Raw genomic sequence first — 22,061 nt, 5'->3', positions numbered from 1 at the left:
AAGAACTTAAACACAATAAAATTGAAATACAAATGTTTGTAGGCCAAACTCCTCCTGTTAATAAATATATATGAAAATTAAATGATCTGGAATTACAAACACAATGTTTCAAATAGCAGCAAAACAGTAAAGGTAAAGGTAAAAGGACCCCTGACTATTAGGTCCAGTCGCGGACAACTCTGGGGTTGCGGCGCTCATCTCGCTTTATTGGCAGAGGGAGCCGGCGTACAGCTTCTGGGTCATGTGGGCAGCAAATGCAAGACATTGCCCCCAGCTACAACCCCTAAGCTAGTCTGGGCTAGGCCAGGTGGAAATGAGCCAGAGAAGCTGAGGCCAGGTTTTACAGGACTCAAAGCTTGGTGGTCTCTAGGTGCCCTCAGCACCAAGAGCAGCCTTTGGAGCTGAAGTCCTGCCTTCACAGGTCAGGTGGAACTGTGCCTGACAGAGAAGCAGGGACATCAGCTCAGTGTGTCCATTTGAAAACATGGGGGTGGTAAATGGAACAGGATTATTCCAGATGGCTTTAGCATTCAGGAAAGTTGTAAATGTAAGCAGAAGTCACAAGGAGGTCTTGCTTAATGTTTGTGTGTCTCAATTCAGGAACAAAGTACAGATCAGTCCTGACAGTGGATGACTGCTTTAGCATGGGCAAAACAGCGTATAATGATGCGGATTATTACCACACCGTGCTCTGGATGCAGCAGGCGTTGAAAAAGCACGATGATGGTGAAGAGGCAGCCATCACGAAGGCGGAGATCCTGGATTATCTCAGCTATGCCGTCTTCCAACTTGGTGACATACAAAGGGCTATGGAGCTCACGAGGCGGTTGGTGTCTCTCGGTAAGAAGGACAAACCATGCATACTTCCAGCACCCTGGAAGGCTACCTGCACCTCAAGTGGAGAAGCCAAAGTAGGATAAAGCTCTGCTTTTTGTGATAGGGTAATCATTTAGGACCAGGGCAGAGGAACTGCGTTCCAGCCTAAGGAATGCATTCCTTCCTGGGGAACCTTCCAGGGATCATGTGGCAGAGGTGGGCGTGGCCTAAATCGAAAGTGGGTGGGGCAGTGTTACATTCTAGCCTCTCTACAGTCGGAGGTTTCTGTACGCAGGAGCACTGGCGTAGGAAGCCACTTGGGCACCCGGAGTGGCAAACATGACACACACCCGGGGGCAGGGCGTTGCTACATAGCGCTCATGCGCAGCGTTGCTACGTATGATGTATGTGTCGCTGCGTACGACGCATGCGTCACTACGTAGTGACACTGCGCATGTGTGCTACGTAGCGGGGTGCCGGCGCTCGCGCTCGCGCTGCCCCCCAAAGACGGAGCTGGGAGCTGGCCGCCCCCTCCGCCTCCCCCTTGCTATGCCCCTGCACAGGAGGCATCCAGCAGGAGACATCACATTTGAAGGGCACATTCTATACAGACAAAAGCAGTCAAAGGGGGCATGGAACCAGCTTCAATCTGGTAAAGGTTTCCATAAGTGGAAGGGAGTGGGAGGCAACCAGCCAACTTGCTTCATTGCATAGAGTCATCCTGCTTTATGTGTTGAAATCCTGCCAAGATTTTCACTTCTTTCCTGATGCCTCACTGCTGTGTGCCAGGGAGGGGGAACCTGTGACGGGACTACCAGCTCCCATCATCCCTGACCAATGGAGGGCAGGTGTTTCTCATCCCTGTTATATGCCCAGACAGTGGTACCTTGGTTTTCGAGCGTCTTGGAAGCTGAACGTTTTGGTTTTTGAACACCAAAAACCCGGAAGTAATTCCTTCCGTTTTCGAACACTCCTCGGAAGTCGAAATGCTTCCACTCTGTGTTTTTCTCCATTGACTTTGCCAACTGCCCTTTGCACCTCAGTTGTTGAACGGCCTTCTGGGACGGGTTACATTTGGCAACTGAGGTACCACTGTACTTGGAATGAAGTCCTGTTGAATTTAGTGTGCTGTATTGCCTCAGTTATTTGGGTATTTTCTGCCAAGTCTTTTGTTCCCATAGAGTAGAATTTGTCTCCTCGGGTACATAAACTCTTCGATTAACTATTCAACTTAGCTCACAATAGTTCAGCTTCTATTTCCTTATGCTTCACAAGGCCAGGCGTTTAAAGTTAAGTTACTGGACCTGAAAATGGCTCCTTTCCCTTAAGCTTCCTCTCCTATACGCTCTGTACTCCATCCCTTTCCTGGTATTTCATGCATTTTGCATGCCGTTTGCTAGTTGCTGGCTTTTACAGCTTCACTCTAAATGTATGATTAAATGATCCTTGACTTACTTTTAACTTTGAAAAGCCCTCTGAGGTGTCATGTTGTATCAAATGTTAATGTTTTACACTGAATATAAAATGAAAACACAATCCTGCAGCAGGATTTCTGAATTGTCTAGAGAGCATAATTCATCAACATCACCACACGTTTGGACAGATTTGATAAATTCCTTTCAGAAATATATGGCGGTGTTGGCAAACTAGCAGACATGGAAGGTTTCTGAGTCACTCCTTTACCTCGTGACATCTGGCATCAGTCAGTCACTTGGATTAAAGTTCAGTTTATCTAATAATCCACTCTATTTCTCTCACGAATCCCTTAAATTGGGGTAGCCAACATGGTGCCCTCAATATGTTGATGGACCACAGTTCCCTCCGCACCTGACCACTGGCCATACTGGCTGGAGCTGATGGGAACTGGAGTCCAGCAACGTCTGGAGGAACCACATTAGGTATTCCTCGACTTACGCCGACAATGGAAACTTGAACGTTGTTCTGGATATATTTTTTTAGCAGGTAAAATTTTGATAGCCATTCTGGGCGGGGTGGGGTGGGGGGAGAGCAGTGATAGGTGAGAAAGCAGGGAGACCAACAGTAGAGGGAGCCAGAGCCAGTGACAGGCAGATCCAACTAACTCTGTACCCACCATTTCCCCTGCTGAGTTCTAAGAGGGCAACACAGGCAGAGGAGGAGGAGGCTGACAGATTATGTCACCCCCTGGACTGGTTGTAAGAAGGCAGGCAGGTGGGGGCTGCCTGAGGTTGATGGGGGCAGTGCTCCATTTGACATAATGGACCAGCCTTCACTTGTGATTCCTATAGGAATGATCGAAACAAAATAATAATAATAAAAAGCTCATACCAAAATAAAAAACTTAGTTGGTCTTTAAGGTGCTGCTGGAAGGAATTTTTTTATTTTGTTTCGACTATGTCAGACCAACACAGCTACCTACCTGTAACTATAGGAATGATGACATGCTGGTGTTAAATTTGGCATTGAAGTATGGGAGATGGTGTTGAAATGCTGATTTAGGCACATTCCTTTTAATCAGTCTAGTAGTCTGTTGTAGGGGTGGTGAGAAGCAATGTGTAACAGTTCAAGATGGAACATTTCAGTAACATCATTTTGCTTCAGTTTCATGGTAGTCTCTGTTTCTACCCCAGCTCACAAAGAGTGTTTGGGGGGCATGACTAACAGCTTGGGAAGGGACTCTGAGTGAGGCAAAACTTAGCTGCTTTGGCTGGTTGCTTTAGGCACCAGCAAGTAATACTGGAAAAGATCACAGAACAACAGAAGGAATGCTCACACCCATGTTCTCGCTGCTTCTGTATGCACAGAAAATTTAAAGCAAGATACCTGTAATGTCCTCCAATGCAGGCATCCTTACAAACCCATGTGCTTGCAGTGAAGAATAGTACATGCATGCTTTGCTTTGTATCTCTGGTTCTATAAGGGATGAAGATTTGTGTGGATTGAGGGGTTGATTTTGTTTTAAATGACAGCAAGGATTCTTTTTCTGGCTAACGTTGCAAAACAAACAGTTAGTGACATGGCTAAGCCAACCATCCATGAGTGGTGAAATAGAGTTTTTGTTGTGGCAGCCTTTTTATTTTTAAGCACTGATTCTCCCATCCCACAATGCTATTGCAACCTCTCCAAGAGAAAAAGTTAAACCCAGAAAGCAGATTTTGAAGGCGGGAGGGGGGGGGAATGAATGGATGAATGGTTTTTTGTCATTTCAGCCCCCCCCCGGGTCTGTTCTGAAGTTTTTTTCTGCAAGTGTCTCCAAAATATCCTGAACCTTAGAGCCAACCTTTTTATTGCTGTCCACCATACGCATACTAGAAAGTTTAGCTTGCTTTGGAGGCGGTGCAAAGAATTTCTCATTCCATTACTTGACTGGCATGTTCTGTTGGGTATGAAAATTGATGCTTCCTTTATTCTGCAGCTTGTGCTCCTTTTAAGGGCAACGAGATGCTATATGTCAGGGATAGACAATGTTGTGTCTTCCAGGTGGCATTGAACTATACTGCTCCCATCAGCCCATGGCCAATCGTGGTGGATAATGGAGTCCAATAACACCTAGAGGGCACCATGTTTGCTCCCTCTGCCATATGTGGTATAGCAGGAATAGTATTCTTTATCGCACTGAAAGAGTCAGTTGAACTGCTTCTTCCCTTGGTGTGCTTTTTTTACTTTTAACCAGAATCAAGATCTTTAATTGACTCCAGAGAGCTCAGTTTCCGTGGTTTTATTTTTCAAGTAGTGTTGGGAGGAGGGGAGAGTACACTTGACTGCACAAAATAATTGGTGTAATGTTGTAGGCTTGAAGTCCCCCTTTGATCAGATTCCTCAGATAGTATCACTTTATCTGTCTCCTCTCTCTCTTTCTCGCCTTTCTTTCCCAACCAAGATCCCAGTCACGAGAGGGCAGGCAGCAACATGCGGTACTTTGAGAGGCTGCTGGAAAAAGAAAAAGAAGCCAAGACAATCAATGAGACCTCAGATACGATAGAGCCAGCAACACACGGCGGGATATATGAAAGGCCCCAGGACTACCTGCCAGAGCGTGAAATCTATGAGGCTCTTTGCAGAGGAGAAGGTGTGAAAATGGTGAGAAAATGACAATTCCAAAGGCAGATTTAACCTATTGTGCGGCAGTAAATCTTCTGGGAATGCACCCCCCAAACAAGCTGACACTACCCTTTGGCTTTTGAAAAAGTCCACAGGGAATTTCAGGTGTGCAGAATATTTTAGTTTAAACGTTAAGTCGTTTTTTTTAATAAAAACAAAAGCAAAACAATCTTTCTGAGTCAAAATTCTGAACCCAGTATCAGACTGGAAATCACAAAGTTGCTATTTCTGAACAGGTGTCATTCCCCAAACCGGTATGATCCTTTGAATCATGTCCAACAATTTATTCATAATCATAATCTCAAACCCTTTTAAAAATAGCCTTTCTGCTGCTGTTCGTATCAGTGGAGACTCCAGTTGTAAGCTAATACTTTTTTTTTCAGAAGCACGAGTTTAACTTATGAGAAATGATTAAGAGGAACTGTTGAAGTATCATGTTGCTATATTTGATTTTTGGGGACATAACTACCAAACATGGTATATAGAATAATAAGAGTTGTAGGGATACTCAGTGAGGGAGAACCCACCACACTCCTTGGTCATTAGTTAAATTGTCAAGCTGTTCTTGAAACTCCCCTTGAAACCTTTCTCAGATATGTACTCTTGAAGATGGTTTCCCAACAAATTATAATGCATAACTGCTCAATTAATATTAGACATAACACTGAAGTCTATTTATATGTAGAGATTATTTAACCTTGACTGAACCTAAACTCAACATTCAAAATAGTACGTTTATCTGAATTTGTTCATAGACACCTCAAAGACAGAAGAGGTTGTTCTGTAGGTACCACAATGGGAACCGAAATCCCCACCTCCTTATAGCACCTTTTAAAGAAGAGGATGAATGGGACAGCCCTCACATTGTCAGGTACTATGAGGTGTTATCTGATGAAGAAATAGAGAAGATTAAGGAGCTGGCTAAACCCAAAGTAAGTGTTTCAAGTCTTTAGTCAGTGGCTGCTTTATCAGCCTTTCACTGGGCTAATGTGATATTTTGATTGAAATACAGTGGAACCTCGGTTTATGAACACCTCGGTTTATGAATTTTCGGTTTATGAACACCGCGGACCCATCTGGAACGGATTAATTCACTTTCCATTACTTTTAATGGGAAAGTTCGCTTCAGTTTATGAACAGACTTCCGGAACCAATTACACCCATGTTTCAGTTTATGAACGCTTCAGTTTAAGTACTTCACGGACCCGTCTGGAATGGATTAATCCACTTTCCATTACTTTCAATGGAAAAGTTCGCTTCAGTTTATGAACGGTTACTCCGCAGACCGTCTGGAACGGATTAATCCACGTTCCATTACTTTCAATGGGAAAGTTCGCTTCAGTTTATGAACGCTTCAGTTTATGAACAGACTTCCGGAACCAATTGTGTTCATAAACCGTGGTACCAGTGTAGTGAGTTTGGATGACTTAGAGATGTCAAGAACCCATTGTCCTAGTTCCAAGAGTGTGATTTACTGTGGTGAAGCAAAGTTCGCCCCAGCTACATGAGGAGTGGTAGTAACAAGTTACAGGATAATCACATCTTACACACATTTATAGGGACGTGGGTGGCACTGTGGTATAACCACTGAGCCTCTTTGGCTTGATGATCAGAAGGTCAGTGGTTCGAATCCCCGCAACGGTGGTGAGCTCCCGTTGTTCTATCCCAGCTTCTGCCAACCTAGCAGTTCGAAAGCATGTCAGTGCAAGTAGACAAATAGGTACCGCTGTGGCGGGAAGGTAAACGGCGTTTCCGTGCCCTCTGGTTTCCGTCACGGTGTTCCATTGTGCCAGAAGCAGTTTAGTCATGCTGGCCACATGACTGGGAAAGCTGTCTGTGGACAAACGCTGGCTCCCTTGGCCTGAAAGTGAGATGAGCGCCGCAACCCCATAGTCGCCTTTGACTAGAATTAACCATCCAGGGGTCCTTTACCTTTTTACACTTACACACATTTATCTTGAGCAATTTCAGCCATAATGTGTTTGGAGGTGAGCTGGTTGAAGTTGCACAAGTTAAATCCAAGCAAAACAGAGAGCTTAAAAGCTCTTTTCTCACTGAGTCTGTTTGGAGTTAGCGGGCACATAAGGAGGTTTTAAGCTCTCCAGCTTCGTTGGGGGACAAGGCCCACTCACCGCACTGGTTCTGGGAGTACTAGGGATTCTTTTGCTCTCTTCCCTTCCTCCACTATCTGCAGGGTGGCTCCAAGGGTTTGGGTTATGCAGTATTCACGTACGTATGGTGACCATTTTGCGTGAGGGTTCTGTTCCTGGCCCCCCGCACATGTCAGCGGGCCATGCATAAGTGTGCCCCGCCCCATTCTGCCTTCCTAAGTGTATTTTTCATACCAGGCACAAACTCCTTCTTACTCTTTTCTTCTCCTTTTCTTTTTATAGCTGTCTTTATTTAATTCTTGGCTCCAAACTATGTCTGAATGACACAAACAGCACAAGTTAAGGAGATTTTAGGCCATAGTTAGTAGACCTAACTACGCTAGTATTTTCTTCCTTTAGTTGTTAAAACACACAGTACAAGATTTGTGGCAGTGCTAGACCAGTGATGTTGACTTGAATATTTTATTCATTATAATGTGCTGCCTGGCACAAAAGTGAAATGAGAAATATTTCTATTGGACCACTTGATAATGACCTTTTTCAGTCTCTGACCCCTTTTCTTCCTTTCCCAACCATTTTTATAACTGTTGCAGCCACATCATTTTTAAAATGTTGTTTATTGAGCTCCCTTGCATATAGTTTTAAAGCCATTCTAATTAGAAGTGAAAACTGAATTCATAGAACATATGAAGCTGCCTTGTATTCGCCTGGTTTGGGCATAACTCTGAAGTCAGCCTCATGGCCTAACCCTTCTTCAAGGCATACCCTCACGGCCTACCCCTGTCCCAAGGAAGATGCCACTTCCATTTTCAGTGCTATGTCCAAACCCTAAACACGTTAATATTAATTATGGTTTAAGGCCAACCCTAAACTTTAGGGAAACAAGCCAACTTCATACACTATGGTTTGAAGTTGACTTGTTTCAATAAACCATCTTTTTTTTGGTCTATGTACACTCTGCTCTGGCCTCTCACATAAGAACATAATGATGAATTTCGGTTAGGTTTCTTTTTAATGGAAGTGAAAACTTCCAGTCTCATCCTTGCAGTCATGCCAGAGAGAGGAGAGAGACTCACTGACTTCATGTTAAACCATACTTTAGCATAAGGTTCTAAGAAAACCATTGAGAGAGATGATTGCCCTCTCCAGCTTGGTATTGTCTACTTTGACTGAGACACACTGCAGAGGTTCTTTCAGATGTCTTTCATATCACCCGTTAACCTGAAATCCGTTTAACTTAAGATACCCTATGATCCAAGGTTCTCTTTCATTGAAGCATGTTCTTTTCCAAGAACTATGGCCCTTCATATGAAATTAAAAAAAATCGCTCTTTCATAATGTGGCATTCTACAAGACTCTGGTACTGAAAATATAATTGCATTTATTGCTCATGCAGCTGTAACAAAAGAAAGTCGGTAGCACAGGGTCAGTATAACTTTTCTACCTTTATTGATAATTGAATAATGTAACCCCCTGGAGATGGAATAAGGAACGGATATCTTTTGGAGAGCATGGATTTTATTTGAGATGCTTTTAAAGTAATAACTTTGTTCATCAGCCAGTTTGGCTGAAATTCTTCTATCTGCCTCACGGCTTTCACCTCTGTAAACTCTGGGGTGTTTTCCTGATGGTTCATCATTACCTCATACTAAGAAAACAGGAACTTACCCTAAATTTGAATAAACCCAAACAGTTGAAAAGCAGCAGGCACGTTTTCTGTGTCTGTTGTTTAAAAAGAAATCATCCCCAGGTACATTTCTAGGTGCATTTGGAAGCGCAACACTTTTCCAGAATGCATAGCTGCCAAGTTATCCCTTTTTTACAGGGATTTTCCCTTATGCTGAATAGGCTTCCTCGCGAGAAAAGGGAAAACTTGGCAGCTATGCCAGAATGACAGTCTTTGGCATGATATTTGAGTCGATATAGTAGATTTAATTTTTGTAGTCTGCTTTACCAAAAACAAATGTTGAGCTCAAAGTGGCCTACAATAATCACAATAGCATTAAAGAGCAACAAACATTGCAATCACTATACTGCCAAAGACAATAGCCTATCAAACAACAAATTCATCAAAACAATTAATACAGTTCAACAAAGTCACTGTAACTCCGTATTGCCAAGATGCTTCCTAATCACATGGAATTTTACTTGTTAAGTCAGCTTTAGTTTTTAAATGAAGGCACATCTAGTTTTGAGAAAGGTTTATTTTTCAGAATCGGCAGGGTGTTTGAAATTGAAAGGTGTGCAGGTCTTTAAAAATGCTTCTTCATACTTTGCTTTGCTTTGATGTATTTAGGCAAGCAATCAAGATCACATTCCTTCTGGGCTGTACAAAGTGTTTTACTTTGAAACCATGGTGATTTCAGCCTGTGGGGAAAAGACTAAATGCATTGGATATTTTTTGCTTAAAATAAAGTTGTTTTACTGTAGTATAAGTGAGCTAAAAATGAAGATTTATAGTGGAACAAATCTTTTGGCATTAATGTTAATTGCATCATCTCTGCAAAACATTTATCAAATGCAGATGTGATTGGGTTAGGAAATTTTATTTTTCATCTACCTCTTATCCAATGAGTATTGGATAACCACTTGTTGTACTATACGGTAGAGTGTAGAGAAGTGTTGTTGCAGAGGCAACAGTCTAACATCAACTGAAAGGATTGCCAGTGCCTGTTGTGATATTGCTGAAGTTAAATATGTAATTGACGAGTTCATAATAATGTTCATGGACTACACAATTCTCCAATGCTTAGTACCGGTATCTCCAAATGCCTTCCCCAATGGTTCCTGAAGCCTTTGGTGACTTCTGCTTAGCTCTGTTTGTGGTAAAATTAGCACCCACGGTTTGGATAAAGACAATGACATTTTAATATAAGAAGGTGCAATTGACTTTACAGGTCAATGCAGAACTCGAGGGGGGGAAGTGAACATTTTTTGCAATAGTAATCCAGTGATGCTTGTGACCGCTGAGTTGATTCCAAATTTTGCTGAGGAGCTATATCACATCACTAGTTAATATTAGGATGTAGGCTGTGTATTTTCTTTTCTTGCTTGTTTATGGCAGCTGAAGCATTCAGATAGGAACTGTAATGCAAGGATAATGCAATTGCAGGCATAAATATGGAGTTTTTAATCACTGTAAGCAAAATTTCATTAAAGTTCAACAGATCAAATTTCTGACCATTATTTGTGGAGCAAGAGCCTGCAACAGAATAGCAGATGAATCAGAATTCTGGCACTTCGTTGTGCCAAAAACTACATGCCAAGACAAGAAAATTAATAGGCGGATTTCAGAGCATATGAGAGAATCTGGAGGAAAACATTATCAAACACTGAAGGGGGGGGGAATAATAAGGTGGAAAACAGCTATTGTTGTGTAGATTGTAATGGACACAGTAAATCTTAGCCTAAGTTTGATTTAAATAAATGTGACAGCATCATAACTGCTGAACAGAAACAAGTTTTACTGGAGGGTCACTTCGAGGAATGAGGGAGGCCAGGGCCCCTCACTATTGCCCAAAATGGACTGCTGGCAAGTTCCATCTTCGTAAATACCATTCCCTCCACTCATTTCTCTTGTTTCTGGGTTAGCAACTGAGGGCCCCATGCTATCCCTCAAAGCCCAGTTTTGGCTCAGGTTGCTGTTCCGTATTAGAATTTGCTGCCTTTCAGAGCAATTCGGTGCCAAATCTTTGCACTAATCTCTGTTTTTTTCCAGTTAAGCCCTTTGCGTTGCTATATTAGAAATAGTAGGAATCCTCTCCCTGTTTTTGAGGATAATTAATCCTCCTCAGCTTCACTGAGCTACACAAGTCTTGCGAATGCATTTAATATTTCTAGTCGTATGCGGTTTTAACTGTTCAGGCGGCATCTGTTAATGAGAAACAAATAGGACAACTATGAGCATGGCCCTGTTATTGAGTTGCCAGCCGCTGAGGTACGATCTCCAGAAGGTTTCCCAGAAGGGAATATGACCCTTGGGTTGAAAGAAGGTCCCCCACCCCTCATCTAAATCTGAAGGTGCTTCCAGATAGCAGCAACCCTAGCAGCACTCCAGAAGCATCTTTTCGGTGCATTTGCCTCAAAGAATAAGCCACTCCTATCACAGGCGTTTGGTGCAGTGATGCTTGGTCAGGTGCTGTCACTGGTTTTACTGGTCTGTTTCAGTCAGCAGCAGTTGGCACCAGGATTGGTACAGACCTATTGGCAGATATAATGTGTGTGTTCATTCATTGTGTCTGGCACTTCCGTTAGAGCAGCCTTCCCCAATCTGGTGCCCTCCAAAGGTTTTGGACAGCAACTCCATGCTAGCTGGAGCTGAGGGGTGTTTCAGTACAAAACATCTGACAGGTTGGTTAAGGGGGCTTCTCAGCAATCATCCCTTACCCAACCCTGCCCGTAAACCAAAAGATGGACTCCTTGCCTCTTACATAGTCACTCTCTGTTTGTTTCTGCATTGCGTTGACTAATGCAAGATGTAATCATCAAGAGTTTATCACAGCTGAAGGCTCTTGTTTTGTTCTCCGAAACCTGTTTCTTAGACGGCATGGTTTATATAAATCTTATGATAGAGCCTAAATTCATATGAGATAAATTTATCATTGCCAGTAATGCAGTATATCATCTTTCTCAGTATACATGATAAAATCATCTACCCATAACATTTTTACACAGAGTTTTATCCGATGCAGAAATGGGAAGGCTGTGAATGAAGGACAGGAGGTGGAACTTGTATTAATTTTGTCAGTAATTTTTTTTATGTACGTGTGCTACTGAAGTTATTAAACCTTGCCTTCCTTTTGCTAACAGTTGGCAAGAGCTACTGTACGTGACCCCAAGACGGGCGTATTAACTGTGGCAAACTACCGGGTGTCTAAAAGGTATGGTAATCATTCTCATTGCTGTGTAGGAGTCATTTCCAAGTAGTACTGTTGATGAAAGGTGAAACTTTGAGAAGTTTGGGGTTTTATATTTTATAAACTGAACACATACCGAGCATTCACAGAAGCAATTTGTCAACTTCTCTTTAAAGATTAGTAAAAGGATGTCAGGGACTGTTCTAGCAGTGAACATTCCCTGACTATCGCAGAAGAGAGGCACCATGGCTCAGGCAGCATCCTAGAGCCCTTTCTGCAACCTGAGACAGGATATCAGGCGGAGGGATCCGGGGAAATGTCCAGCGGGGAGATGCCTCGCCCTTTTAAGTTCATACCTGACTCGAGACATTCCAAAGTGTGCAGGGAGGAGGGCAGGAATCCCACACTTATTATGCTGGGGGAGGAGCAGACGACAGGCATTGGGATAATCTTCTTCAGACTGATCAGACATGTATTCTTGATACTGAATCACATTGTAAATATCAGGCACAATAAAAGTCTTAAAGACAGAATGGCTGTGGTACTAGTTTCTCAGAAGTAGCCAAAAAAAGGACCGTGACAAAGGATAAAGGAAGGAATGGGGAACATCTCCTGGTGTTGTTGGGTTCCAGCTTCTACCAACCCCAGCCAGAATAGCCAAAAATGCAGGGAGCTGTGGATTAGGGGGGAAAATATACTTCATTTTACAGTGATTGGAGAGAACTGTCTAATTTCTCTGTGAAATCTTCTCCTCTGCAAGTTCATGGCTGGAGGAAAATGATGATCTTGTTGTCGCCAAAGTGAATCATCGAATGGAGCAGATCACAGGATTAACAGAGAAAACAGCTGAATTATTGCAGGTAAGTACAAAAGCACACTGGCAGTTATTCTTCCATAGGCACGGGAAACACAGTACCGCAGTCTCCATGCTGCAATTTATGAAGCAGAAGCATTTGTTAACTCTGGGGCCATAACTTAAAGAATCGGAATCGAAAAAGGAGGCGAGGGGAGGGAAAGATAATATTATGTTCATTCCGCAAGCCTCCTGCTGGGCAGGTCGTAGCCAGGAGGTCACCAAACTTTGGGGAGCTATGGGCCCGTTGGCAATTTGGAGAAAGTGTTGTGGGAACCACACGTGCCCTGCAACCAAGCACACACTGCAGCCTAGTCTACTGGCTGCAACAGAATACTTCTTTCAAGGCTTAATTTCGGAGGTGGAACGGGACCATGTGGGCGCCAGGGATGTCTCTGAATGCACATGTGCGCCCAGGAGTGCTGCATTAGCAACCCCCCTCCCCACAGCAGCCTGACATATAAATTACTGCTTTTGAATATGGCCCTTATCTGAATCGGTAGAGATTTTCAGCACTGAGGTGTTTCCGTATTGGTTTGGTTCATCTCAGTTCAGTGCATTGGGAGTACCAGATCCTAGGGGGTGCTGTAGCTTCTGGCAGATAGCGCAGGCTGAAGAGCTGAGGTTATGGATTCATGGGGCAGAGTGTGCCAATGGGAAGTGTGAATGCAGTAGTGGATGGAGACCATGTCTCCTCCAGTTGCTGCTTTTTGAACTCCATCCAGGACAAAATTGTGAAATTCAGTCATGAACAAGCTAGTTTCACTTCATAATACTTTCTCCCTCTTCACATCCTACATCTCCAACTAACTGTCTGATATTTTCATTATGTCAGCAATATCATCTGAGACTCTTGAGTGATGTCCAACTGAGATATATATTGAAATCAGTAAGCTTAAATTACTTGGAAGTCCATTGGTTTCAATGAGTCTGCTCAATGAGAATGACTTAATCAACCATTGCTCTATATGTTCAAGACTGAACTGCTCTCTGGGGGAAATTTGGGGCTTTGCGCTGGGGACTGCAAAGGAAAGGAGAGGAGGGACAAGTTTGCTATGCAAGTGGATTTCTGTTGCTTAAGTGGAGCAGCAGCACTGGATACAACTGATCACCTAGGTTTCTTCTTTTAACCTCAGAAGAAATCTTTTATTTCTATTTCATTACATTTTCTTTTGTCATTTTCCTCCTACCTTAGGTTGCTAATTACGGCATGGGAGGACAGTATGAACCACACTTTGACTTCTCACGGGTAAGATTTCAATTTTAAAGATGTTCTGTGTTCCTGCTAAGCTTACATGATTTTTAAGGGTCAAACTAGAGGTAAGAGAGATTCCTAATGAGATCTGACATATTTTTATGCACTCAGCAGCAGCCGTGCAGGCATGGCTGATTTTGGATCAGGGCTACAAGCGCTGCTCATTCTCTCTCCAGCCAGTAGTACACAGCCACTTGCGCACACTCACACAACCCTCTCTAGTCTCTATCACAGGTCTCTTGTCTCAGCCACAGGTTTTTCTGCAGTTTAATTCCACCTTTTGGAAATGTTGTGATCCAGCTACCTGTGATTCTTAGGAATAAAACACAGCCAATTGCAGTGATGTCCCAAAATAACACTTACCTGTATAGTGTCATGGATGTCAGCCATAAATATACCATAGGTGCTGATTGGGCAGCTAAAGAATTCTCTCACACCTTGCCAGTATGCATGGTGCCTGTGTGGAACAAGCCTTGTTTGGTCACAGGATGAAACACAAAGCTTTGGCTTTGTGGAACTGCTATATTGGCCTTGTATGCTATGCCACATTAATAAATAAGCTAGCCTTCTATTTAGCCTGGGATTTTAAAGGCTGCAATTCGGTGCACAATTGCCTTAGGATAACCCCCATTGGGCAACTTCCTCTCAAACACTATAGATGCACATAGGATCAGGGGTGCACATCGTGCTTTCCAAAGCTACAAACAGGGAACCTTGGAAGTTGGGTTAAAGTTCTTGTTTGTTTCAGCGACCCTTTGACAACACACTCAAATCGGATGGAAATAGGCTAGCGACGTTTCTTAACTATGTAAGTACCTCTGTGTCCTTCTATGCGTGCTTGAAGTTTGCAGTTCACTTTCATTTAATTTTATAGAAAGAGGAACCTGATGTTTTCAAGCATTTAGGGACTGGGAATCGTGTGGCCACTTTTTTAAGCTATGTAAGTATGACCATTCCTGTATATGTGGAGTGAGACCTCTTTGTCATGCCACTGGCATAAATACAACTTACTGCATGAAATGTAGTTATTTACCAGGCTGTAGACCAGGGGTGGCTAAACCTTTTTTGCACCTTCTCCCTGGGTCAGCCCTGCAGCAATAGCGTTGGGTGTAGCCAAAGTGAGCTTAGCAAGTCCACATGCTCACATACAAGACAGATCCAGATCACACTTCCATGCCTCTGTTCTACATGAGATGCACAACCAACACATGTAGTTTGGGGGGGGGGTTAGGAGAAGAGAGCACTAGGTGCCCACCTGTCTCACTATGAGAAAGCTTGCTCTGACCCTGGTGATTCAAAAACAAGAAACTTACAGATTCTTGCTTCACACAATTAACACAAGGCAGTGTCAATTTACTCTTGGCAGAAAGCCAAGGTCTGCCTGACCTGGAAACTACTCTCTGATTGGTTAACGACCAGTCCTGAACTCTGTTATCTAGGAATGCTAGCACAGTTGTTTCTTGTTAGGAGTAGAAGTGCTGTGTATATGGTTGGAGAGAGAGAGAGAGAAAGGATTTATTTTGCTTTGCTTTGTATGCAGAAACTCTGCTGGTTTTATTTTCTTTTAATAAATCCTGTAAATAGTTATTCTGCGTCTAGCCGACTAGTCATTTCCACCTCAACTAGGTTCTGCGCTGTGCAGGAAAACTCTGCTACGTTTGGGCTAAAGCCACTAGAGCTATGCCTGACACTTCAAAATTCTAAGAGTTGAACTGGTCCTGGTCCTCAGTGCTGTGGCCATTCAATGTAGACCTTGAATGTGGAGATTTCCTTGGTCAAACTGCTCTGCTGAGCTGGCTGCTATACCGTAGTTGTGGTTTCAGTAAGAGCTGTGGTTAAGGTACTATTTATTTATAAATTATAATATATCTACATATATATAAAGACGTTTAAAAATCTGCAATGTAAAAGGCATGAGGAATGGGAGTTCCAAAGGATTGGAGACCACGACAGTATCTTTGTGTATTATAAAAATGTGTCTGTAGTTCAACAGGAATAGCTAAAACTAGTCTGCAAGGATAGGGATTCTGTGTGTTTGTGTAATATCCAATTAAATCAAGGGGGCATATTTTCAAGATTTGGGGCTTGTGGAGGGCTGCTGCTGGTTCCTGGTGTTATGTTGCCATTGCCCTTTTGAATTTGCTGTGCATACCTGCACATATATTACAACGGCCACTATATGGCAACCTAGTAGTCTTTAATGGGTCATACGGATCTTCAAATCTGTTTTGTACAAAAATTCTCATCTCCACATCAGCTATTCCACATAGCACTAGGCTAGGGGTCAGCAAACTTTTTCAGCAGGGGGTTGGTCCACTGTCCCTCAGACTTTATGGGGGGCAGGACTATATTTTGGGGAATAAAATATGAACGAATTCCTATGCCCCACAAATAACCCAGAGGTGCATTTTAAATAAAAGCACACATTCTACTCATGTAAAAACACGCTGATTCCTGGACCATCCGCAGGCTGGATTTAGAAGGCAATTGGGCCGGATCTGTTCCCCGGGCCTTAGTTTGCCTACCCATGCACTAGACGGAGCCACAATATTTTTCTTCTCACTGCTGCCACTGGCTTTGGATTGGTCTTTGAAATGAGCTGAATCTGATTTATACCTCTTTAGAAGAATCTTACTTCCTTGCCTTAATTAAACACAATGGCTTGGGTCCCAATTTACCTCCATCAACAGAACATAGTTCTGTTCGCAGAACAGTGATTTTCTGTTTCCCACTTCACTCTGCACCAACTGCACTCCTGGAAATCTGTTCCTGAGGGTTGGTGGACCTTGGAAATGATATGAGTTATAGTGCAGATGGAGGGGGTAGTTGGCAAAAATTGTTATCCCCCCCCCCTCCCAATCCTTGCATAAACAGAATAGTAGCTTAGGATTCAAATCATTGCATGGAAGTAAGTGTCACTCCATTACAGTACAAGTTGGTGGCTCACTGGCCTGAAATTACTCCTAACACAGAAATAGAGCAGTGTCTGTTTTATTGCCACATGTCAGACCTATAAATGACTCACTCTGAGACATGTATAATTGAGCAGTGTTATCAGTGCCAAGGTATGCTTCAGATTTGCTAAGGAAATATGTGGCTAAATGGCAAAGTTGCTTTTTCTCACCAAATGAGTACCATAAAAATAAAATCTGGAAGGGATTTAGGCTACAATCCTAAACACACATGCTAGGGAATAAGCTCTGCTGATCACAGTGAGACTTCCAAATGCATAGGATTGCACTATTAATTTCAATTGAAAGCAGGCACCATACTTATTTTTAAACCAGATTGTAAGTCAGTTACCACTGTCTGACTTTTGAAACCCTGTAAATATGAGATAACTAAAATCACTGGCTAACAAGGGGGGGGGGTCTTAAAAATGCTTTTATTTATCCAGATTAATCCACAACCCATAATCTAATCGGTCCCTTGCTCTGATTAATTAGATTATGGATTGTGGCTTGATCCAGATAAAGTCAAGCATTTTAAGACTCCCTTGTTAGCCATTGATTTTAGGCATCTCATATTTATAAGCTTTTAAAAGTCAGACACCAATAACTGACTTAACATTTCTATAGAGGAAACAATACATTAATCTATGTAATCTTACAAATCATCAATGACTTGTATGGATATTCTCCCTACCCACCAGATGAGTGATGTAGAAGCTGGAGGTGCCACAGTTTTCCCAGACTTTGGAGCAGCAATTTGGCCCAAGAAGGTAACAGCTGAACTTGTCTATTACTCATGTTTTCCCACTAAAGCTGCTATGACCACTGTTTTCACTCTAAATATTTCCCAGTCTTCTTTTTGTTCCGCACCCCTCCTGCCCAGTTGACCATATGGTGTGGCAACTGGCTTGATTAACAAATGTGATAGTGATTTCTGGGCTTAGATTTGCAATGCAAAATGTTTAAAATTAAGCACATTCCATCACTACTAATTAAAAAAAATATGATCAGGCCGTCTGCTAAATCTGATTCAGGGAGCATCTGCCTGAATTTTAAAATCATTCCCTGCCTGAATGATGTTCACTGTTTCAGGAACTTTCTAGACATTGGCCCAGTTCCCATGCCACACCGAACCATCATTTAAAGCAAGCTATGGTTTACTGTGAACAAATAGCATTCTGGTGCATGCTGCATGGATGTTCCCATGACACTTGTCCGGTGATTGGTGCTGACAGCAGTCCCCTTTAGTATTGGCTGCACTCGACATGCACCAGAATGCTACTTATTCACAGTAAACCATAGCTTGCTTTAAATGGAGGTTTGATGTGACATGGGAACTGGGCCAAACAATCCTACCTTTGCAAGCTTGTTAAAAGCGGCAACAGGGAAATTTATAAGCAGGGAGGTGACTGGAAGTGATTGTGGTCTTCTTGTATTAACGCAAGCTATAGGTTCAGTGGCAGATGCCCACAGAAACATGCACAAATAGTACTTTTTATTTCAGTGAAGGCTTTTCCTTTACTTTCAGGGGACTGCGGTATTTTGGTATAACCTCTTCAGAAGTGGAGAAGGTGATTACCGGACACGGCATGCGGCATGTCCGGTGTTAGTAGGGTGCAAGTGGGGTAAGTAAGACTCCCAGGTCTTTGGTTTTAGGACAGGCTCACTAAACACTAGGCAGGAGTGGGGAACCTTTGTCCCTTCCGCTGGCCCTTGGGTGTGGCATGCCATCATAACAGAAGATCCATAGACACACCCAGCTATCCCTCTTCACCCCTGGGGTCATGAGCACAAGTTACTCCCATGAGTGCCCATTTTTTGTGTGGCCGAAGGCCAGGCAAAAAGGGAAAGAGAGAGCTCAGCTGAGTTCTTTCCCAGTCCCCATCCTGCATGCACATGTGGGATGGATCGGACCTTTAATTTTGAAGCGTCACAAGATCTAGATTTGGGGTTGGTTCCAGTGTGTTTATCTCGTTTCTACTGTCTATAATATGTGGTGAAGGGGGAAATAAATGGAGGAATGTGTGCAATGCAACTTGTTTTTCCCCCTTGCTGCTTCAGCTAAATGTTGTTCCGCAATGCCCAACGTGAGGCAGTTGCATATGGGCCTGGTGCCCCAGTTCTAACGAAAACTTTTATTGTTTACAGTATCAAACAAGTGGTTTCATGAAAGAGGAAATGAGTTCTTAAGGCCATGTGGGACAACAGAAGTCGACTGAAACCATCCTGGGCCATTAGTCAACTGGTTTCCCCATCTCACCACAACTTTGTGCATCGTCCAGTTCATTTCTAAGAAATGACTCCTACTCTACTATGAAACACAATGATGGCACTATTTATTTAAATAAATAAATAAATAAAGGCAGTGGCTATCGATGGAAGAAGGGAGCTCTTTTCACTATTGGTGCTCGGTGGCTGTTTCTCCATTTCTCGTTTCCCTGCTCTCTTTCAGATTCTGAAAGAACCACCGAAACTTCCCTGCTCATGCTTTAAGCGTTTGGGCACTTTGGCCACGTGCCTCCTGAACTCCCACCGTTATTAATTTTTTTAGATGTTAAAAGATTTGTCATCGAACCATATTTTTTATTCCAAATGTAAAAAAATTAATTTTATTGTATTTCTAGGGCGTGCGGTTTTAACAACAACAACAACAAAATACAAAGTGTTCTTTTAAAAAGATGTGGCGTGGGTGGTGTGCATTTCTTTGGTCACAAAAGTTGCTTGTTTCTTCAGTTTTATCGTTTCTGTAACATTGAGCCTGCAAAGAAGCAAGGAAGAAGATGGGGCCTGGGCGCTACAATGCCTTAAAAGTAGAACTTTCCCTGTTATGCAGAGTTAGGAGCCTTATGTGGTTGAGCATCTCAAAGTCCTAAGTTTCTGGTGGTTCCTGTGCAGTTCAGCGGGGCTCACCAATGCAGTGCCCATGGGCAGAAACACTGGAGATTTTCTCCTGGTGTTCATCAAGCCTCGGAGCACTGCTTCCCCCTCGACAAGTACATAGAGCCAAAGGAGAAATGTTTTATTTTATCTCTTTCTTTCTCTTTCTGCGGGAGGACGAATTGGTCCAGAGGAGGTGGGAGAGCAGTGTCCAGAAAGGGGGGGGAGGGGTGCCGACAGCACTCAGTTGAAAAATCCCAATAGGCCCATTGGCCTAAAAAGGTTGGTGGCCCCTGCAGCAGAACATGCCTGGCAGTTTTTAAATTGGATATTGTGGGGAACCTTTGCTGGCAAAGAGTCAATCAAGCCAGTGGAGGGGGCAGAATAACCATTCACGCACAAGTACTGTTGCTCATTGTGATATGTATATTTGAATGCTTCTCCGTCTTTGGGTAATCGAAGTTGCCAGTGCTGATGCAAGATGCACTCACTCCAAGGACTCAAGCAGCCTCCCTGCTCCTCTGGCCCACCAACAATGGAATATTCATTTCCGCTGCCCCCAGCCTTGTGCAGTGAGGGGCTTTGAAGAGCCCTGGCTGCTTAACAGATGTGTACAGGATGAGAAATGCAACCATACTTTTCCTTAGTAGCATGGGCATTTTAATAGCAATCTGAGCAGAACTCAGAACTCTGCTTCTCTGGCAAAGTATAGGAGGCTGCCACGAGGCACTACAGTATGTACTTTTGCGATCTTTTGGCTATCCATTTGCTAAAACCTCTAGGCCAGGCATCCCCAAACTTCGGCCCTCCAGATGTTTTGGACTACAATTCCCATCATCCCTGACCACCTGTTAGCCCTGGTCCTGTTAGCTAGGGATCGTGGGAGTTGTAGGCCAAAACATCTGGAGGGCCGCAGTTTAGGGATGCCTGCTCTAGGCTCACAATAACACGTGCAATAATGTGTGTGTGCTTTACAGCAATATGAGCAACGTATGGCAGACACGTAAACACTGAGGTGAAGCTATCGAAAACCACAGTTGCAGACTGAAAGTTCTTGGAATGCCTTGGTGAGGAAATCAAAAGACCCCTCAACCATCTTTTTCGATTGCCACAGCATCTACAACAAATGATAAAGACTTAAGGGCTGATAAGCAAGAGTAATAAATTGTCATCAATTGATTGCACCATTCGGTGCAGCTTGACACCTAGAAAGTACTTGTAGCGTCTGCAAATTGAAATAATGCAACATTTGCAAAAGCTGTTCATTATGGCTTTGCCTATATGCTTATCATTACATAATGATAACAAATGTGTAGTCCACTTTTATTTAATAAATCAAATACAAAGCTAAAGGTAGAAAGCAACTTAGACCAGTCTGCACCAAAGCAAAGGATTCTTGCTTATTTCGTGCCTTATAGTATGCCTGACAGCTTACATTTCATTGAGCCTGGAACCAGAGAAGTCATCTTTAGCTATCCTCTGGGAGAACAAAGGAATAAGCATTGCTGCCTTGCTCTTCTCTAGTTACTTAGACTAGAACTAGAATCTTTTCTATCTAAGTCATATATTTCCAACATTGTTTTCTTACTTGCAAGCATCCCTCTCTCTTTCTGTGTGCTTGCAACAAGTACCATCTACTCTCTAACCAAGACCCACTAGCTTAAATGCTGCTTACTTTGCATACTGGAAGGGTTTCCATAGGTCATGGGTCGTCAAACTAAGGTCTACGGGCCGGATCAGGCCCAATTGCCTTCTGGATCTGGCCCACGGACTGTCCGGGAATCGCCACATGGATCACCAATGCGCACATTCTTTCTCACATGGCGGCGACAGCGGCGCCTCTTCCCTCCCTCCCTCCTGGCTTCTCCCTGCCCTGCCTAGAGGAGGAAGGGGGCTGGGCTTTGTTGGTGCCAGCAGCAGCACTTGAGCGACTGCCATTTTAAGCAGCCCCTCTCTGGAGCCCTTTCGCTCGCTGCTCGTCGTCCTGCCGCCGCTGCCAATCCCTGCCACTTGCAAGACACAGGTAAGCAGCCACAGGGGCTCTTGGTGCTCTTGCATCATTCCCCCCCCCAAAAAATATAGTCCAGCCCCCCACAAGGTCTGAGGGACAGTGGACCTGCCCTCTGCTGAAAAAGTTTGCTGATCCCTGCCATAGGTAATTGACCCTATTATCACATTGCTTATGTTCTTAGCATAAAGCTAGCTACAAATTTTCTCCCTGTTGGCAATTTGGACAGACAGCAGGTGCATCCTTATGTTACA

General features: G+C 43.3%; 1 protein-coding gene across 5 annotated transcripts in view; it reads left to right on the top strand.

The window, feature by feature from the left end:
* Nucleotides 1–19,601, top strand: part of P4HA2 (prolyl 4-hydroxylase subunit alpha 2) — a 46,215-nt gene extending 26,614 nt beyond the window's left edge. For 4 of the 5 annotated variants that reach the window (XM_035105416.2, XM_035105417.2, XM_060271682.1 and 1 more), the window contains 10 exons: nt 601–840; nt 4,676–4,875; nt 5,652–5,828; nt 11,817–11,887; nt 12,624–12,723; nt 13,912–13,965; nt 14,846–14,911; nt 17,624–17,692; nt 18,451–18,547; nt 19,071–19,601. In XM_035105416.2, the coding sequence (XP_034961307.1) occupies nt 601–840; nt 4,676–4,875; nt 5,652–5,828; nt 11,817–11,887; nt 12,624–12,723; nt 13,912–13,965; nt 14,846–14,911; nt 17,624–17,692; nt 18,451–18,547; nt 19,071–19,141 (1,145 nt within the window). In that variant the 3' untranslated portion in view covers nt 19,142–19,601. Of the gene's footprint in view, nt 1–600; nt 841–4,675; nt 4,876–5,651; nt 5,829–11,816; nt 11,888–12,623; nt 12,724–13,911; nt 13,966–14,719; nt 14,780–14,845; nt 14,912–17,623; nt 17,693–18,450; nt 18,548–19,070 lie in introns of all 5 variants that reach the window. The other variant, XM_035105418.2, reaches the window with a different exon arrangement.
* Nucleotides 19,602–22,061: the final 2,460 nt, after the last annotated feature.

Source organism: Zootoca vivipara, chromosome 2 (assembly GCF_963506605.1).
Source record: "Zootoca vivipara chromosome 2, rZooViv1.1, whole genome shotgun sequence".
In the NCBI taxonomy this organism is placed as follows: domain Eukaryota; kingdom Metazoa; phylum Chordata; class Lepidosauria; order Squamata; family Lacertidae; genus Zootoca; species Zootoca vivipara.
Note: the sequence above shows the minus strand (reverse complement) of the source record. Positions and strands in the feature narration are given on the sequence as shown.